The sequence below is a fragment of the Centrocercus urophasianus genome, unplaced genomic scaffold, assembly GCF_019232065.1.
Source record: "Centrocercus urophasianus isolate 14NV4802_14NV808 unplaced genomic scaffold, USGS_Curo_1.0 seq_10, whole genome shotgun sequence".
Classification (NCBI taxonomy): Eukaryota; Metazoa; Chordata; class Aves; order Galliformes; family Phasianidae; genus Centrocercus; species Centrocercus urophasianus.
In genome coordinates this window covers 87,811,768-87,831,960 of record NW_024884142.1, presented here as the reverse complement: position 1 = coordinate 87,831,960, position 20,193 = coordinate 87,811,768, and the positions used below count along the sequence as shown (strand labels likewise).

General features: G+C 40.9%; 1 protein-coding gene across 1 annotated transcript in view; it reads right to left on the bottom strand.

Moving 5' to 3' along the window:
- The window catches only part of MRPS5 (mitochondrial ribosomal protein S5), a 42,285-nt gene extending 22,981 nt beyond the window's left edge, over nucleotides 1-19,304 (bottom strand). The window contains exons 1-5 of the mRNA XM_042820484.1: nucleotides 19,235-19,304; nucleotides 15,158-15,295; nucleotides 5,627-5,752; nucleotides 5,093-5,326; nucleotides 1,449-1,483 (exon numbers count right to left, since the gene is read on the bottom strand). Coding sequence (XP_042676418.1) covers nucleotides 1,449-1,483; nucleotides 5,093-5,326; nucleotides 5,627-5,752; nucleotides 15,158-15,295; nucleotides 19,235-19,304 — 603 coding nt within the window. The remainder of the gene's footprint in view (nucleotides 1-1,448; nucleotides 1,484-5,092; nucleotides 5,327-5,626; nucleotides 5,753-15,157; nucleotides 15,296-19,234) is intronic.
- Between the last annotated feature and the right edge of the window lie 889 nt (nucleotides 19,305-20,193).

The following is a 20,193-nucleotide window of genomic DNA, read 5'->3' as shown; positions in this document are numbered from 1 at the left end:
TATTTGTATAGCAGGGTTTAATTTAATTTATTAAAAGCACAATCCAGGATCTCACAATTTCTTAGGTATTCACCCTGCTTTGTGCTCCTGTAGTTGGCTTCAGGGCTCCAAGAGACAAAAGCAGCTCTAAGATTTCAACCCAATAAAAGAGGGCTGCAAAGGAACACTGAATTTCTCCCAGCTCTTTCTCCTTCACCAATAAGATCTGTGCTTATAAACAAGAAAGACTTGGCCAAACTTACCAATTTGATGCACCCAGCTGGAAGTGGTCAATTGGCTACACCTTGCTGAGTTCTGCTTTCTAATAGCTCTGTCAGTTCAGCAAAATATTGAGTCCTTTCTAGCATGTCAAGTATTTATAAACTGACAAGAAAAGCTACAACAGATTGAGATTTCAAGCTTCAAGCTGTATACAACACTGATAGAGCTGGAAATTAGCTGGCCACAGCTACCACAAATCTCACAGAGTTAGGACATGAGTAGAAGAGAAGGGAACGCAAATAGTGCTCTGACTTTCAGAACTACTGCCTTTTCTGGATGCTCAGCATCATTTGGTTCCAGACTGATAGCAAATGAGTCACAAGAAATGAGCTTATTTCTGAAGCCAGGACTTGCCCCAACAAGGCTTCAAGTAATTCCATGGTTTCCATAGTAACAAACGTGTTTGAAGTTAGAAAAACTAATAACATAAATGGTAGACAAAAGAACTTGCAATACAGCATGAGCATGCATAGTTCTAATTGTTAATGGTCTGTTCTGGAATGCATTATATTCTCCAGGAATGGCTTTTCCATTGAGAAACAACAATGCATATTTACACTACTGACACTTTACAATTCACTACTCAAAATCTATTACTGATAGTTTATCTTGTTTTCAAAACAAAATTCACCTTTCTCATTTTTAAAAAGCACTTTCTCTGACCACATTCTGAGTGGCATTTCTGTCGAAATCATCACGAAAAATGTGGGCCTCCAAAACAACTTCTATTGGCAGCGTTGAAGACCTTGACTTTTAGCCTGAAGCATCGCCAACAGTGAGCAAATATCTTCAGTTACTTGGATTTAGCAACCAGATAATCACATCACACCAGCCAAGGGATCGCACACAATCAGTTACACATTAGCAGCACTACTCTGCGTTGGAAAAAAGATGACAAGGACATGCAATGGAGACATAAGTATTTTAGAATCTACACTGCTTGCATTACAGTTGCGTGGGAACTGTTAAAGCTTTATCTGAAAGCACTTCCCATTTCATAGCCACTCATTCCAATCAGATATTATTTCTTCAACAGAGAAGTCTCCATGAACAGAATGCCAGATTGTGTCATGCAGTTGAAACAGACTAATTTCTGTATCACTGACTTAGTGAAGACAGTTAAATAATTACAAGTTCAATATAAAATAATTATAATTAAAGTCTTTGAAAAGTTCTGTAATGCTTACCTCAATGACTCTTGTTTCAAAATCCTCGTAAGTTTCTGTTGGGGAAAAAGCAGTGTATTACATTTCCTTGTATTAATTACATATCAGCACAACTCCCTGCAGTTAACATAATTTAAAGACGAACGCAATTTTATGTAGCTGTAATTTACAAATCCATCTCAGCAGTAAGCAGAAAATGATTTGAACACATCTAAAAATGAAGACTATTAGCTGCTTCCTTACAAATAGGCCTCAAATACAGGTTCTTCCAAAAGCAACGCCTCCTCGTTTCTATAGAAACTGCAACAGAGACAAAGGGCACAACAAAATACCTGATAGAACAAACTCTCTGCTACCAAACTCTATTTTCCAACATAGTCACCACCACTAGCTAAGCATTTTCACCAGTGATGAACAAGAGTCTGCATGCTGCACGCAGAGCCATTGCTAGGAGAACATTGCCACACAGCCTAACTCTCACTGTGCTCACATCCACTGTTTGGTTTCCATAAGTGCTCAGCAAGCATCAATGAGTGCCGCTTTTTCTGCACAGAAGGATTCAATTCCACACCTTTGCTCCACATGCAACTCCACGTCAGATGTCACTGTGTCAGACTGCCCCTCTGCTGTCAGAGGGTTCAAACCCTGCTGCCAAACCCCATCTGCTCTGACATCACGGGCTAACGTGATGAAATAGGAGGCATTATTTTGGAGCAGGCTTTGTGCTTTGTAACATGAGTCCAGTTTGTTCTTTTTAAAACAGACAAAGCAATGTGTAACTCTTTATTTACAACGCATAATTTTATTACTACTTCTTTCGTGAAAATCAACATCTATTAAGAAATCCAGCTTTAAAAAAAATCCAGTTCAAGTGGTAATTTCCTAGAAAGTGTAACACCACTCTTGTTGTAAGTACAGTACAGTTCCTGTCATAATGAAAGAGATGAAAACCTATACACATCCACTGTGCTCTATTAGGTATGCCTGCTTCCAACTGGAATCTATACATTATCTTTTTAGGTATTGTGGTTGCAAGAGAATTAAGATGCAAACAGTCTCTAAAGATTGTCCAATCTAAATAATCAGCGTAGCACACAGGAAGAAAAATAATACTTCTTTTAATGGTAAAGCAAGACTTCAATTCAACAGCTCTGTCTGAACGTCACACAGAACGTAATAACAGAGCTGATGAAAACCTGAACTGACCTCAGAATCTCTTCAATATTTTAACCACAAGTTAAGCTACACAATCTTTCTAAATTAAACCTGAAATACTCTTTGGGAAATCAGAGCAAGCCAGCACTTATATTGAAGCATTTTTATTAAATTATATCTGACATTCTTCCTAATTCTCTCCTGTTGCAGAAATACTATGAAAAACAAGTCTACAGTACGATTAAAGAAAAACACTGCTCTAAAACTGTGAAAGAAACGACAACAAAGAAAGCAAACCACCACCATATTTAATGTACAACATGCAAAAGCTGCAAACGGTTAAAAACATCATCAAATGGGTCAGCTTCCATCATAGCAATACTATCAGCCAGTACTGTTCAGTACATTCTGAAACACATGCTAGACAATCAACAAGACTCAAACTGGTTTTCTTAATACATATTCCTGTGAAATTCAAGAGAAGAGAAAAAACAAAACGTAGCCACATCAAATAACCAACAACAACACAGCCAAACTTCTTTCAATCTCTTCCAATTTCAAATGCTTCCTGAAAAGAAAAAGTCTTTGCAATTAAAGACAACTAAAGCATCATTCATTTTGTCCAGTTACAGTTAAAGTGTTACGCATTGCTTCCATGTCACATGGAGTTCAATTCATGCCATCACGATGATAAGAGGAGCTATGTTCAGGTATATGTTACCTATTCAGCTCTGCATGGTGAACACATCCTTTTCACTGCAGTAAAATCAGTGTGTTTCTGCTCTGTCATTAAAAGGGGCTTGAAAGGAACAAGAAATTTTTGAAGTGTCCTATAAAAATCACAAATAAGAAAGAGCTAGAACAGCACAGAGCTCTGGGCACGACATACCATCTGTAAGTACCAACTCCAAAGCTGGCAAGTAATAAGAGAGAGCACAAAACCATGCCAACAAAAGCACCTCGAGATCTTATCTTATCCACAGACCTTTACCCTGACACACACTGCTTTATCCCAGAATAAAGAAAAATGACTGCCCTAGAAATCGATGGGCAATAGGGTAAAATGCAGCATCTCAGTATAAGAGGCAGGATAAACAGGAGATCTTACCAACCTCCTGCTTCTCCCATTTACTTTATGAACTAGAGCTTTCACCATTTACAACACTAGTGCTAATGTCACCATTTAGAAGACTAGTGTTAAACACTTCTTGCATTTGGTATAGTTACAGCAGAGCTTAAAACAGTACAATGGTGGGAGAGGAAAAACAACAAAACAGGGACTCAGGTGTTGCTTTATTGTTTATATGGATTGTTTTAAATGTCATCATCTCAGTACAATTCAGAGGAAGCCTCCCAGAATACCAGGTAGGCAGGGTTGAATGGTAGCATCTCAAACCATAGCTCACACCTGGCTGGACACCATGGAATCTGTCCATGCCAGTCTCAGGACAAACAGACTCATAAGGTTTGACAGTTTCAAGTCTGCTTCTTCTACCACCCAGACAGTGCTTTGAACACAGCCAGTGTCCTCACACACCTATGAAGTCATTTCATTATACGTAGTTATCATATACGTAGTTTCTCACTCATATGGGGATTTCCATTTATGCAGCAAGTCCTACTTATAAAGACTTTCTGCAACATGTGTTCTAAGATCACAGCTTTCTCTGGGTAATGAAGATACGAACCAAGCTTAACTGTTAAGAGAACTAGGGACTGAAACTTGTCACAAACAAGTGCTAGAGAGAAATCAGCTGTCATTCTTACCTCATGTGACATACAAAACTACAGAAAAACAGTAACAAACATCATCCTCAAGCACCATAAAGTGCTTCACAAGGAAAACTCAGCTGAATGTAGCAACTTCTTCTTATGCTTAATTGAAGCGGGCTACAGTTTTAGTTGTTAAAGCTAACGAAAATTCCCCAGTGGTCTGAGGAACAGCATGATTAAAAAAAACAGTTTACTTGTCCACTCTAAGATCTCTAGTTTCACTATGGTATTTCTCTAGACACATATGGTATTTCTCTAGCACATAAAGAACTTAGTAGCCACACTCAAACTGCAACATCTTAAACCATATTTCACTACATTATTAGAAAGAAAAAGTTGATTTAACACGACAGATCCTTTAAGAAACAATGCAAAAACACAGCTGCATTTCATACTCAAGACAAATGATGCCAAAAACACAAAAATATTTCCACACTCCAAAGCCTCTGTAACAGTCTGTAACATGACACACTACTCCACAGTGAAGTATAACATCAGATAGTCCATAACACATTCACCTAACAGCAGAGATTTAACAAATTTTGCTTGAGTAAATGCAACTTGTTCTGAGTCAGCTGTCTTAATTAACATATCAGCATATGTACAGACACAAAGGCATCCAAGACCGAAGTACAAACTGGATTTTCAAATCACAGGAAGTCTGGATCTCCCTTTTACCCAGCCCCTTGACAAAAAGGCTAATAAGACTAAGAAAGCTATGAATTCAGTCTTCTTACCTCCGTTAGGACCTGGATCAGGAGGATCCAGAAGAACACCTCCCCAGCACTTTCCACTCCATCCTCCCTCCCTCTTCATTTTTATTTTTCTCTTCTTCTCCCATGTATCTCTCTGCTGAATAATCTCAGACTGAATTCTGTCTCGTTCTTCTTTTTTCCGTTGACTAAGTGCCTGTACTCTCCCACCTTGTATCAGAGGAGCATTAAGACCCGGCCAGAGGAAACCGGAACGTCCTTGAAAATAAGAGGAAAAAAGTTTTATGTCAAGCAAGGACTGAAATCCGCGCACTGGAAAAGTGCAATAAAACACAAATTACTCACACATTTGAAGTGCTTCCTGTGACACAATTTGTGTTTAAAAATCAAAGAACTGCGTTAAACAACTGCACAAGGATTTTTATTTTTCAGAAAACAGAGTACCTCAAGCTGCTCAGACATCACAGAAATTAACAGCAACTTATCCGTATGCTAAATCAAAAGACACTGCATGTGAAAAGGTTGACATGTTCTGCAACCCTTTATTTATGAACCTACCTTCCCCAATCTCCTGGCCTCTGTTGAGATTCTTTTTCAGCTTTTTCTTCCTTCTCTTTCCTCTTCCTTTCTTTACTCCCACACCAGTTTCTGCCAAAGCTCCTTTCCATAGCTCCTCAGCTGTTGCTGAAATAGGAAAGTTTTTGTAAGTAATGTACAATTACCTCATATATTGGAAACTGAACCAAAAAAAAAAACCACAATAAAACAGAGTTATCCCTACCATGACTGGGATTTAAACTGTAGGATTAGTGCCTTGCTAAGAAAGAAATTTCCTACTACATACACGTGTATTTGTTGCAGAGGTAGATGTGCCTCTGCCACTGATGACTGCCATCAGACATGCACACAGCTAGGTACATCATTCTTAAAAGGATTTTCAGAAACAATTTAAGGGTAGACAATCCCAACCAGTACCAGTAAGGTATTAATTCTTAGGTAAATAAAGACAATCACTCATTAGGAGCTCAGATCAGCAATACCTTCAAGCACCTGACCAAGGACATGCATTCATGAGAGTCAACATCTTTTTTCTAAAAAACATTTAAGTTAACCTGCTTAAAAAAGCCCACAAAATACAAATCACCACCAACATAATCCTGCAGATACTTTCACGTTCCAATTAAACACAAAGCACTCTGTTATTGCTTATGGAAATGGTGAGTGGAGGAAGGAACGCAGTGCACTAAACAACCAAACTGCTTCCTCACAGAACTCAGCTGGCCTTCTCACTTGGTGATCATGCAGAGCATTCACTGCCTGCACATGTTTGATCAGTTGACCACCAGAGTTCCCTTCCAGCCTCACCCACTGCATGATTTTTCAACTAACATACAGAATTGCTGGAGGACGTCGAGGAGGTACGGATTTGATAGTAAACTTTACGCTGCTGGGGAGCCCTGCTATGTTGACATCAAGGTGAGAATGAGGAGCTAGCCACTATTTCCAGAGCTACTGTTCACTACTTAGCTTTCCTTGCATTGGGTAAGTTCAAATACGGGGTCAAGGGGGCTTTATTCGAAGGCATAATGCCCACCTTTCCAGGCAGAAGTCCTTAACCCAACTGGGATGTTTGACTACAATTCTTTTTTGTGAAGGCCAATCCTGAATCTCATAGTTGGCACTCAGAACACTACAAGGCAAGCACAGAGGAAGAAACAAAACACTGCGAAGTACAAGACGCTACCAAATGTGATGCTCTCGTTACTTCTAATAAAATACATGCTGTGATTGATACCTGATTTTTTTGCACATGAATACTAATAATACTCTAAGATTACGCTGCATTACAGACCCACACAAAGACTGCTGGTAAGCAGGTAAAGTATGATGCGACTTCTCACGTTCATGTAGACTATGATAGTTGGCATGAATTCAGTGGTTGAACATTGCTCCCACTGAGCCTCTTAGCATCTAAATGTCTACATCATAACAGTGCTTCTTGACAATACAGGGAAAGCAGCAGAAGTCACAGAGCAAATAGATTGTACTGCAGCAAAGGAGACAAGTCAGTGCCAACAGATCCAGCAAGATGAGGTCAGAACAAACCTCGTTTTGGCCTCAATCACAGAGCAGAATCTGATAATATCAGAACAAGAGGGAAACACCACACTTGGTACCAAAGTGTAGCTATCTAATCAATCTCTAGTAGTATCATCACTTGTTTGGAAAGCAATTGTATCTAATGCAATACCAGAAGCCTGCAGGCTTCAGAGCTGAGAGCTCTTTATAAGATGTCAGATACCAAAGTGATTTTAAGACAGTGACAGGAGTAGAATACAGAGAGGATGGGGCAGTCAAGAAGATTACAATGGCGAGGACACAGCTTACAACAGACAACACAGCAACTAAGAAAATCGAAATCTGATCATAGAAAGGTCGATCTGACTTGGCAGCAAAGCACTAACGTGACTGGAGAGCATATACATAATACACCTGCAGGAAAAATATCTCACAGAGGTAAAAGTAATGCCAGTAACCTTATTATTTTTCACATTGGAGAAAATGCTCTGAAATGAAGACAGCACAGCTAGCTCTGCAATCTCTTAATGATTTGTGGTTTTATCTTTCTTTTGCCTCAGTGCCAGTTCAGTGAAACGGGAAGCTGCATGCACTCCATTACTGCTGAAATAGCCCAAGTTGTAAAACCAAACTCACCACACAGATCTAGCCAGCTACTGAAGAGCACAAAGCTACAAACAAGGGAAATATGTGACATCTAAGATTTTATTGTACGGCCAAAAAAACCGATCCACTACTGAAAGCATGTTCGCTGGTAAGCTGATCATCAACAACTACCAACAGTGAAGATGCCACTGTTTTACTCAATTTACATAAAAGGTTCTTGTAATGTTTGAAAAGGATTTGGTTTTGTGCCCTTCTATGCTGTTCTCCGATTTCAGATCAGAGCTTGCTTCAGAAGACGCGTTTCAGGTCACACCTCAGTAACTCGCAAGCATTACCTAAACAGCTTGGTGTAAACCATACTAAAAACAGAATCAAGATCTGATCAACTGAGATTAAAAGTAGATTTCTTTGCCTCAAGAAAGATGAGAGTTTTGAGCTTGCTTACTACCAAAAGAAAGGAAATACAAATAGCAGTAAATTGGAAAATGGAAGGGAACAAAAAGAGAAGAAAGGATTAACTTTGTGAGCGAACGCTCATTTTTTCCACATGACAAGCAACTTCTGTTTCAATTTTTTGATGACAAACAGTCCAGCAGCAGAACACCACAAATCCACATTAATATTAACAACATTAAAAAAGGAATGTGTTATAACAAAAACAATTATTTTAGTGCGTTGTTGCCTGTCAGTGCCATTACAACTGTGCATCCATATTCTCTTAAGGAACTTTGTAAGGTCTTTCCAATCACTAACATTCATTTTCAGGCTTCAGCTTGGATTAAAACGCAACTTCTGTACGCAGATGAATTCTAAAATGGTATATTTCAGCCATTTCCTTTTTCCAATCAAAAACAAAGTTTGGAAAAAAAATTCTCCACACGTGAAATATGAGAAAGCATCTCAAAAGGGAATGCTTACATATTCTATTACAAGTGACAAGATAAATTACAGAGCCTAGACTCAGATGCTTAATGAAAAACACGTAATTTTTCTTTTCCTCAGAGGCACGTTGAAGGCTTACCAGCTCCTCTGGGAACCCAACACACCACAGACCTCGATGCGCTCAAGCGCAGAGGACATTTCCTTGACCTTGTCTTCTATTGTAAAGACAAGCTTCTCCATCTCCAGAAAAGAGAACGTACCATTGCTGTGTTACTTACAGGGGTGAAAAGCAGTGAACAAATTCACAGAAGAAAAAACACTCAAATATACAAAGCACAGAAGTTGCACACTGTAAATCACTGAATGTTGCGAGGATTTTTTGCCTTCCAATATTTGAAAGGAACATATAACAGGAGGGGGAACAACTGTTTACGAGGGTGCATAGTGACAGGACAAGGGGGAATGGTTTCAAACTGAGACAGGGGAGGTTTAGGTTAGATTAGGTTTAGGTTAGGAGGAAGCTTTTCACACAGAGGGTGGTGGCACACTGGAACAGGCTGCCCAAGGAGGCTGTGGATGCCCCATCCCTGGAGGCATTCAAGGCCAGGCTGGATGTGGCTCTGGGCAGCCTGGTCTGCTGGTTGGCAGCCCTGCACACAGCAGGGGGGTTGAAACTAGATGATCTCTGAGGTCCTTTTCAACCCAGGCCATTCTACAATTTTCTGAGCAGCTGTCCATCCCCATGTGCTCATCCAATTCTCATTTTCTTCCCATAGCACATGCCACTGCTGGAGATGGGATGCTCAGACAGACATTTGGTCTAATGAGGCAAGAATTTCCTCATGTTGTAAAAGGTCCTTTTTAACTCCTAGATTGCCTTACAGTAATGTCTAATGGATCAGTTTTCATATTTGAAATCTGTTGGTTTTTTTGAAAGACATTTCTGAAACAATGGTATGGACTCAGTAGGGACTCCTGATTTCTATGCCTCTGATCTTAAGCTTTAGTGAGATACAAAGCCTGAAAAAAAGAAAAAAAAAAAAAGAAAAAAAAAATAAATCAAGACTATGCACAGTCTTAAGCAATATACATTTAATTCGTCTTCCATTAGTTCTCCTCTGTTTTCATGTAAATATACGTTCCCGATGCTTCAATTTTACCTGTATAATTAGCCAAAGAAATTTTATTAAGAAACAAAACAGCATATGGGCAGCATAACATATAAAAGACAAAGACACTGAAATAACGTTTCAAACTTTCAAAGACTGCTTAATAACAACAACCCAAGCAGTTAACATAGAAGTGGCTGGGCAAAAAACCCACATAAGCAAGTTGTCGTAAGAACAAAAGCTACAACTCATTTCAGTGGCTGAACACCAAGCAAACATGAGGTGAATGATTTAGGTGTCACTTCAGATTGCTCATGTTAACTTCAGCTTCCAAGCACAATACTTACCAAGGCTGGAGACAGCCTTATAATTGCTGCAGAACTAGGCATTTCATACACAATAAGTGAAACATCTAAAACAAAGGAGAAGTCTGATTTCATAGCTTCACATGTCTTCAACATACACATAAATACATGAGGCATCGCCCTCACAAGAGGAAATAAAACTGAGCAATGTGTATTTTGGAGATCTTGACATCCCCAATGTGGAAACAACGAACCTCTCCATATGCTGCTACTGACAGTGACAAGTGGTAACTCATTAGTTGTTTTTCCGAGTGGTCATACTTCATTAAATAAAAAAAATTAAAACCTGAAAAACGATCTCTTTTCCTCTTTGATTCTCAAGTAGGCAAGGCAGAAAAATGAACTACTTAATCTGAAGACAACTCACATAGGACTGGGAAAATTTAATATCAAATTTAATTAACACGTAGGCTTTCAGGAACTGATGCTTCCAATAAAGAACACAAATGCAGAGATTTATACAGAGTGTAATTGCTTGCAGTAAGGAGAGTCTCCAAAGACAACACATGTTACTCTGAGTACAATTTTATATTGTTGGTCTAAATACGATTCTCTCTTCATTGCTACAATCTATTCTATGAGCTCTGAAAGATAGTCGTGTTCCTCACTCTGTATTCTAACCTATAAGGAAACATCACCTAGCAACAGAGAAATCAAGTTCTTTTCATTTTTTCCCAACAGTAACTAATGGAATTAACACTGACAGGGAAAGCATAATCGTGGTACAACTGCAGGCTCAAATAAAAGATCTTTAGTCTCGTATACTCTTGGATACAGAACAGATTTTGGAGAAATTTTGCTTACCGTTATTGCCAAAAGGTTTGGATGACGGGGGACCTTTCAGTATTCATGACACACCTGTGTGCCTCTGCTGCCTTCAGAAATGGCAGCTTACATATTTCAACTCAGTTCTGTAGTGTAAAGGTCTTTACTTCACATTTTGCTCACACAGATACGTACTTCTCCCATGAAGTATACAGCACTTTTTAAGCCACGTTTCTCAACAACTACAAGCTCAAGCACCTGACCAGAAAAAGCCAGAACTATTGGAATTTAAAGCCCTCAAGTTGCACTGGGCAGGTTTAGGTGGGACATTAGGAAGAATTTTTTCAAGAAGGTGGCCAAGCACTGGAACAAAAAGCTAAGGAGCGTGGTGGTGTTTGCATCCTGGGGGGGATTTAAGAGATGTGCAGATGCTGCACACAGGGGCATGGTTTGTTGATGGTCAGACTTGGTGATCTTGAAGGTCATTTCCAACCCACACATACACTCTCCAGTCTGCCTGCCTTCTCATAAGAGCACGTAAATGTGAAAAGAGGTAGGGAAGGAAAAGTGCTCTATTTTCTCACACAAAAGCTGGATGGAAACAGGCACAAGCAATACTATCTGTTATGCCAGGTTTGTTGAGATACAGCTTTTCAGAGGGAGGTATTCATTTTCCAATCATCATCTGAAGGAAAAAAAAAAATCAGGTCCTTTCTGCACATGAAATCATTAAGTAAATACAAACATAATTGCTTTTCATATGGGGTGGGTGGAAAGGGGAGGGATGGGCAGCATTTAATCCTGAAATAACAAGAGCATTTTAAATTACTTCATCACAAACTCACTGAAGTATATCACCAAACAAAACCAAATCCCAACATATGCCCCTTTCAAAGTGCAGCAGCCAGCTATACAGACCAGGACCACAGACTGCCTAGGATAACTGCAATTCCTCCAATTTAAATGAGTTAAACTAAAGATCAAGCTGAAGGGTACAGGTGACCCTGCTAACAAGAGCATGCCAACAATTTTTAGAGTATGATGGAAGAGAAGTAAGCCTTCATTAATGAGACACAAAAGTACCATCACTTTCTCAGTCACGAAGAACTGTCATTTGACATTTCATTTGAAAATTATATTTCACATTAAAAATGCAGATACCATCATTCCATGTTACCGCTCTTCTGAAACAACCACATTACTAAAGGATATGAGTGCCATAATGTGATTTATACTGTTAATATCATACTTCATTTGAATTTTGAAGATGTTGAACTATTAAACTCCAGCTGTTAATTACCAGGGAGAAAAGAAAGTGGAAACAACATCTCAGGAAGAAGACCTGCTCCAAAACCAGCAGCCTTCCACTAAAACAAAACCAAACCAGGCAGGAAAACCAAAACCAACCTTCTTGGTTTAGAAGTATTTCTAGAGAACCTAGAGAAGAATGATGCTTCAGAGAAGTAAAAGCAACATATGAAGGCATGTTTCTAAAACCCTGATGGAACCCAGAGATGCAGTAGTTAGTGTGCAAGGAGACTGAACAGCATGAAAAGTCAATGTTTCTCACAGGTGCTACTAAAAGGAAGCATGCAGACAGCCACACATTGTCCATTCATGGCAGAGCAAATTCATGCACCCAGCTAAGGTGTTTGAACAGCCACCAGGGCAGCTCTTCAAAGTATTCTGCACTTGACAAGAAAGTGTCATTTTCCTTTTACCAATTCTTCATTTACACCACCACAGCAGAACACAAAACCGTGTCAAGAAGGATCTAGTAGCTAAGCTTCAACTGATCTCTGCTCCACACCCACAATAAACAAGACCCACTGAGCCCCACATTAGTCAGCTCTTCAGATCAGTAAGGTCCCAGAGCTTCCCATGCACCCAATGCCCTCAGATGTGAGTCAGCACTTTGCAGCAATCCCACATGGACTCACAGGATGGCTGAGGTGGGAAGGCACCCTCAAACTCCTCCTCCAGAAGGGCTGCCCAGATCCAGCAGTCCAGCAGCTTCTGAACATCTCCAAATATAGAGACTCCACAGGCTCCCTGGAAAGCCTATGCCAGTTCTCAATCTCCACCACAGTAGTGTTTCTTTATACACACACAGAACTTCCTGAGTTTCCACTGTCCATTGCTTCCCTCAGCATTTTCCTTCTAAAAACTTACAAAGCCCAACCGTGCCAGATACAGCTGTTGCTGACACCCATTTCTCAGTTCCAGGAATAGGTGATCCCAAATGAGTTTCAAGAAATGGTGCACAAAATAAAACAGGTTGGTGCTGTATAGACAGGGTTAGAAAACAACAGGTCTTAAGACTCACACCTACATTCACAAATTGAACAAACGAATTGCACAAAGTTTTGCTGCAGTTTTAACTCAATGGCTTATCTTTCCACTGCACGCATCTAAGCAGAAGAAGAACAGAACATTTGAGAGTAATCGTAATGCCAAGATTAGCACTGTACACCTCATCTATCATTATCTTATTTGTATGGGAACTCAGCAGATTTGGCTCATGTTTGAAATCAATAGCATAAAATTTTACGCTTCCTAACAAACTGCATGATGAATTGCACAAAGAAAAAGCAATTACTATATTCTCTAGGTTCCTATGGGATCACCTCATTTATCCAGCCTTTCTGATTGCTTTGAAAAAATGCATAAAACTGTTTTTAAGCACCAAGTACTATTTTATCATGTTCAACCCACATTTGTAACCTGCCTTTCTAACAAAAGAGCCTACAAAGTAAGGTAGCACATTACTTCCAAATGATAGTGTAATATGATTTTATCCAGTCTGGTTCTTAAAAGTGAAGAACCCTACAGACTGACCTCTTGAATAAAAACTGTTCTTAAAACAACCATACTTTGAAACTCTCAGTATTCCAGCTTCCATCTCTGCTGAATACATACAAGAAGTACTTCAATTATTCCAACTTCTTATGTCTTATTAAAGTTCAATTTTATGTAGCTTGCCTAAATATAACTTCCTTAAAATTTTATTAAGTCAAGCAGTAACGATGCCATTACAATAAATGCTTTTGATTAAGTCACCTAAAAGGCAGTTGGCAGAATTTCTCATAAAACAGACCTCATCTAGATGTTATGAATACAAACACAAATTAGGGTAACATCTACCCTACAAATAATCACAGGGAAATACCTTGTAGCATTATATTTTAAATTTAAGATTCACAAAATCACTTGCCCACAGAACCTGTGGGTTCCCCATCCCTGGAGGGGCTCCAGGCCATGTTGGGCAGCCTGAGCTGGGGAGGAGGGCAGCCCTTCCCACAGCCAGGGGTTTGGGGCTTTAAGGTCCTCTCCAACCAGAGCCATTCTGTGAGTCTATGTAAACAAAAGGAGTGCTTAGCTTCACAGATAGTTTTATCTTGCCATTAGTGCCTCAGCTCTAAGCAGTTGGCATCCTCAAAAACCTTCCCCATCAGCCTCCACACTGCAGCCCTTGGCAGGTCTTTCAAGCCCCTTCTACTACCATTTGTTTGGAAAGAAAAAATAAAATAAAATCCACCAACAGCCAAAATATACTGAATAAGAACAGACAGACAGCATGATCACTTAAACCTCTTTGTATTTAAAATACATACATGACTCCACCACATTTATGTCATAAAGACTGGAAAACACCATTGTTCTTTAGCTTATGGGTTATAAAGTGTCAATATGACTCTGAAACTTCAGTTATCTCCTCCAGAAATTATGTTCTTACTATTCCCCCTGTTGCGCTGTGGGATGATGCCACAGACAAGGAACCACAAAATAGGTTCACAGCCATCATTCCTCAGTTACATCAACCACGCATTTAATTCCTTCCAGGATTGGAGGACAATACTGTAGCTGGGCTGACAATTAGCAAGACATTATCAACGGTTTCTGTTAAGCGTGTTATTGTGTTTTAATTATTTCATTTTTGAGACAGAACAGCTTAAATAGTACATCTTGTCTATGGCTCAAAAACCATTTGGAAAATAAACACATAGTTCACGCTGTCAGTAAAGGACTAAGAAATAGAGGGGAAGGTGTCTTTCCCTCCCATACAATTATTTTGAATGGATTCATTGTGATGCAAATCAAATACTTGCTTGCTATTGAAATGAACTTTATGCATGCAGTTCCATCAAGAAATGTAGGTGCGACCATAATCTTATGAGATACAAAACAATTACTAAAGATAGATTTTTGTGATCTTCCCAAAGCAAACTTCTCTTTCTTTCTGTTTGCTACAGACAGTAATTTTGATCCAATTCAAGACTTACACGTATTGAAGAAACTGCTTTGCCTGCATTGCTGTATTGTCACATTCTGGGGGACAGAGATGGAACACCGCACCTGGAAAGCCCATGCCAAGCTAGAATAGGAACAGCAATTCCCTTTCACTGGTACAGAAGCAAACCCTGGGGATAAAAAAAAAAGTGTTTAGATAAAGGACATTTTAATTTGAAAACAGCATTTCCCTCAAGCATACACACCACATAAACACAAATAACCCCCCAGTAACATTTACTCCTATGATTTAGAAACTAAAGGGAATCAGATGTGAAGCCTCTGCCTTGAAGCACTAAGTTGCAGAGGGAGGTGGGGTGGGACCACTGTAATAGGAAGTGTCACAGAGAGAAGGAAGCTAGGAGGCTTCTAACAAGTTGCTGATAGAGTGAGACTGCACCCTCAGAAGGTATAAATTGTCTTGGTAACAGAACTTGCAATAATGTTCTAAAACACATCAACAGCAAGACATAAATACAGCACTGTATCACCCATATGCCTTGAGTGCTCATGAACATGCTCAACAACACAGATGTTTGTGGAGCTCCACAGCTGACCTCCCTCCTAAAGGAGCCCCACTTCTCCTTGCAGCCAATTACTTATCCACATCCAAATCACCTCTCACATCCCATACCTGCTGAACTTTTTAAGAAGCCTGTGTGGAGGGACTCCACTAAAAAGCCAGCTGGGAATCATGCAGAGCGCATCAACTGGATCACCCTCCTGAGCCTCTCTGAAAACAGAACAAATCCAAACTCGGGATATCCTGAGTTGGAAGGGACCCATAAGAATCCAACTCCTGGCTCCACACACTAAAACAAAATGGGCCAAGAAGAGTTCCATAACTTAAATACCATCACCTTCTAAGATTCTGACAGCAATACAAGAAAAAGCCTACAGAGGCAACAGAATCAGAGCAAAGTGACAACAGAGAAGAATCACTAGGCAGTAAAATCACATCAACTGCTGCAGAAATATATTTCTGACAGTGGTCAGGGCACAGAAGAAGTCAGATGTCAAAAAACCAAAGCCAAACAAACACCAGTGTTACAGAAAGGAGATGACATCTCCAACTGATCTCAAGAAGCATAGAAGTGCTACCACATCTGACAATTATGATTTGTAACATAAGCTCTTGAAGCGCAGGGTGAGATCCCTGTTTCTCTGAAATCAAAGAGAAAAATCTCCTAGCAACATTTTCTTTAAGGATTAAGTCTTCTTTAAAATACCATACATTACAAACTCACACTTTGAAGACTGGAAGTATGAGAATTCCAGCTGAGCAGGAAATCCAGCTTTTATGTATAACAAATCCTAAGAGCTGTGTTACATTATTCTAGATGCTTGGACATGTAACTGGTTTGGTCCGAATTGCAATAGGACAAGAGAAGCAGGAAGATGCTTGGAGAAAAATAAAACAAACAAACAAACAAAAGCACCCACAAGAAACCTCCACAATTCCCAATGCATGAAACCCTGAGTGCTGGTATTTAAGGAAGCATACCCACATACCTCTGCGCACATGCTGCTACAAAGGGAAGAAACACTCAAAAACCAAAGCAAAAAATATATATTTATGGAAGGTGAACAGTGGAAAACATCAGTAGATGATCCTAGAGGTCACTTCCAATGTTAAAAATTCTACGGCTCTATCTCAAACTGTACTGTGGTACCCACACGCATGCAGTTAATGCACCACGTCCTCCATTTCCTACACAGCAACCACAATACAAGTAATTTGATGTGCCTATTTCATCCAAACCTTGTTACCCTCCACTGAAGTGACACACTGGTTAAATCACCTTTCATGGACTTACACACAGTGCACAGTCCCTTTCCCCACGCTCAGGGCCCCAAACTGGCACGCACTGCATTTGATTTCTACATCACCCACATCCTGAAAGGCAGCAAGCAGCCCAAACACCCGTGCATTTTCATCATGAAAGCACTGTTCAGTAAACCTGAGCCCAGCTTTTTTTTTCTTAAACAAATGGCAACTACTCAGTAAACCCCTCTGCTTCTGTCATTATTTTCCACAGGAGTTAAATACAGAGAACTGTTCTTAGTTCCGTACTTGAGAGAAATAAACACTGCAAGAAGTTGGTTTCAGCCATGAGAACTGCTCTGTTAAATAATAAAAAAACAACCAACCACACACACAAAAGAAAGCCTATTAAAAAAAACAAACAAACAAACAGCCATTGAAATGCTTATGGCAGCATTATAATTGGAACTTCGCAGAAACTGCCTGAGTATGGTACAGGCATACACATGGGAGGCTCTAGATTGAAATAATCACATCATTCTTAAGAAAAAAAAAATTCTTTAAATATATATATATATATATATATATATCCAAAAAACCAGAGGTGTGTCTATTTAAATTACAAATTGCTGTTCTGAAGATATCAAGTGCTGTCAAGTTAATCTCTAACGGGCAATGAACTTTTTTCTTGCATGGAGTTTTTGTTTTATATGTTGCTTGCTGCTTTTTATTCAAATGAAATTGTTATGCACAGAAATCACACACTCATACAAATAATCTCCAGTGGGAAAATATTTTGGAGTTATTACTATTTTCTCATGTCATCTCACAAGAGCTCAAGAAAGTCCCACGTAGTAATGAAATCTCTGCACTAAGTGATTCTCAGAAAACAAAACAAAACAAAACCACCTCCATCTACTTTGAAAAATTTTGTATGCAAAAACTGCTTTCAAACATCCTTGAACGTGCAAGCTGTAATTGTTAATTGGCTGAAGAACGAACATCACTTCACTATATGTTACCCTGAAGAAGGAGGCAAGGAATGTATTAACTACTTAGCTGTTCCTTTTAGAAACAGAGAAAAGGAAGGTAAAGAGGCTCCTGGACGCTGAAAAAATAAATAAATACTAATGAACATCCTTTTGGCTCTGAAGGCAAGGGAGAAAGAAGGAAAGTCTGTCAAAAGTTAAAAAAAAACAAACAAAAAAACCACAAACAACCCAACACATTCAGCTTCCAAGTGTTCTAACACCAGACTTGAATATATTTTTAGGAAATTACTCTGGCCTTTCTTCCCACCTCAGTCTCCAGCAATATTTATTATTCAGAGGCTTTCCCTGTAGGACAGCCATGCCTAGGACTTCAGTTCATCAAGTTACTTAAGCTCTATAAAGGGTTCTGACAGCAGATTGTAAAAATTTATTAGCAGGATTTGTGACTGGTACCACACATTGACTGTCGTGACAGAAGTCCCTTCTGGAGAAAAGGGAAAACAGAAAGAACCAGGAAGACAGAAGGTGGATGTCAAGGTAGTTTCCAATACAAGAGATGATTCCCCCTCACATAAATATCCCATAGTATGTATATACTTTACATTAGGACTCTTTTAAGATTTCCCTTTAAGATTGTGCGCATGCATGGTGTTCGCTGTTAAACTCTATGGAGATACATTATCGCAGCCCCTAAGGAATCCCAAAGAACACAAAGGGCGGGAGATGAGAGTCTTTCACTGCTGCCAACTGGAGGATCCACCACGGGATTCACTGCTGCCAAGCCTTAAGGATAACAATGAGAGGGGGAAAAACTGCCCCCAGGGCTCTGCCCCACGCCAGAGCAGCTTGGGCAAATGGAAACAGAGCTGCAGAAGGGCACGCAGCGGTGACAGAGACGAAGGGCCTTTAGCAACATAAGAAGCGTACGGACCCTCAGCACCGCGCTGCCTCTGAGCCCACACCGCTTCACACTCGCTTCCCACAGACCCGGCAGCGCTCGCTGCTTAATAGCGCTGCGTAACAGCGTTAACATCTGACGAGAAGCACGACTGCTGCACAGCGAAACGCAGCGCAGAACCTACAGCAGAATTACACGTCTCCGAATCGTCAGCCATGCAGCCAGAGTCTGCAGCTGCAGAGCACGATCTACGGGACTCATCACGAATACCTGTGAGAACAACTGGATTCCCGCCACACAGGCGCACGGACAACCAGAGCCGCACCGTCCCCGTGCCGGTTCCTCAGCCGCCCCCCGGCCGGCAGCTCAGCCCCCCACAGGCGCAAATACGTTACCCCCCGCCCTCCCCCCGCACCTCGCCAGGCCGCTCGCACGACACCATAGGCGCACGCCCGGCCGGCCGCCGCCACCACCGCCGCCGCCATGCTGACTTCCCGCCTCCGCAGCCGGCCACCGTATTTAGCTGTCCAACGCTCTGCCTGATGGGTAAGCGAGGGCGACGAGAGAGCTGCTCGCGACGGAAAGACCGAAGAGGAATACTGGAAAGTAACGCCTTTTTTCAGGCTGAAGCCACGCTGAAATTCTCCTCCTCGCCCTGACCAGAAGCTGCTGCACTGTTAGCCTCCCGACAGGCATATTCTGAACAGCCCCAAGCTTGGAACGCTCCGCAGGACCCCACCAAATGCACGACCTCGGCATGGGGCTTTTTCCAGCGACAGGTGGTCACGTGGATGGGGCTGGGCCAGCAGGCGGCGGGCCGGGGCTTCGCGCCGCCATCTTGTTCGCCGACGGGTATGGGAGGAGAGCCGCCATCTTGTTCGCTACTGGGTTAGGGCGGTGCTGGTGGCCGGCCTCGTGCTTTGGCCGTGTCCCTTGCTGGACGCTTATTTGAGAAGAGAGCTTTGCCATGCAAGAAGGGCTGCTTAGCACCCAAGCCTTGTGGCAGGGCTGCCTGATGGCGAAGGTCAGGCTGTGTGCACTGAGTGCTCTGCGTGGGCTGCAGGAGACGGAAGGAAGAAAAGTGACACGCAGTCCTGAAGGCCCATTCCTGGCTCATTCCTGTACATTCCATGGAATAAAAAAATACAAAGAACTTGTGAACTGACCCTGTATGATTTTAGGGTACTTTGTGTCATCTGACCCTTCTTAAAATTGTTTCCATCTGTTCTCAACCATTATTTTCTCAGGTTGAAAGGAAGGAGTGACTGGCTGAAAACAACCAGTTGTTTTCCATGCAGTTCTCCCTGTGGGGAGGGGCAGAGGTGGGAGAGGCCCTATTCCCAGGGCTCAGCCAGTGGTGAGCTTTCCATGCCC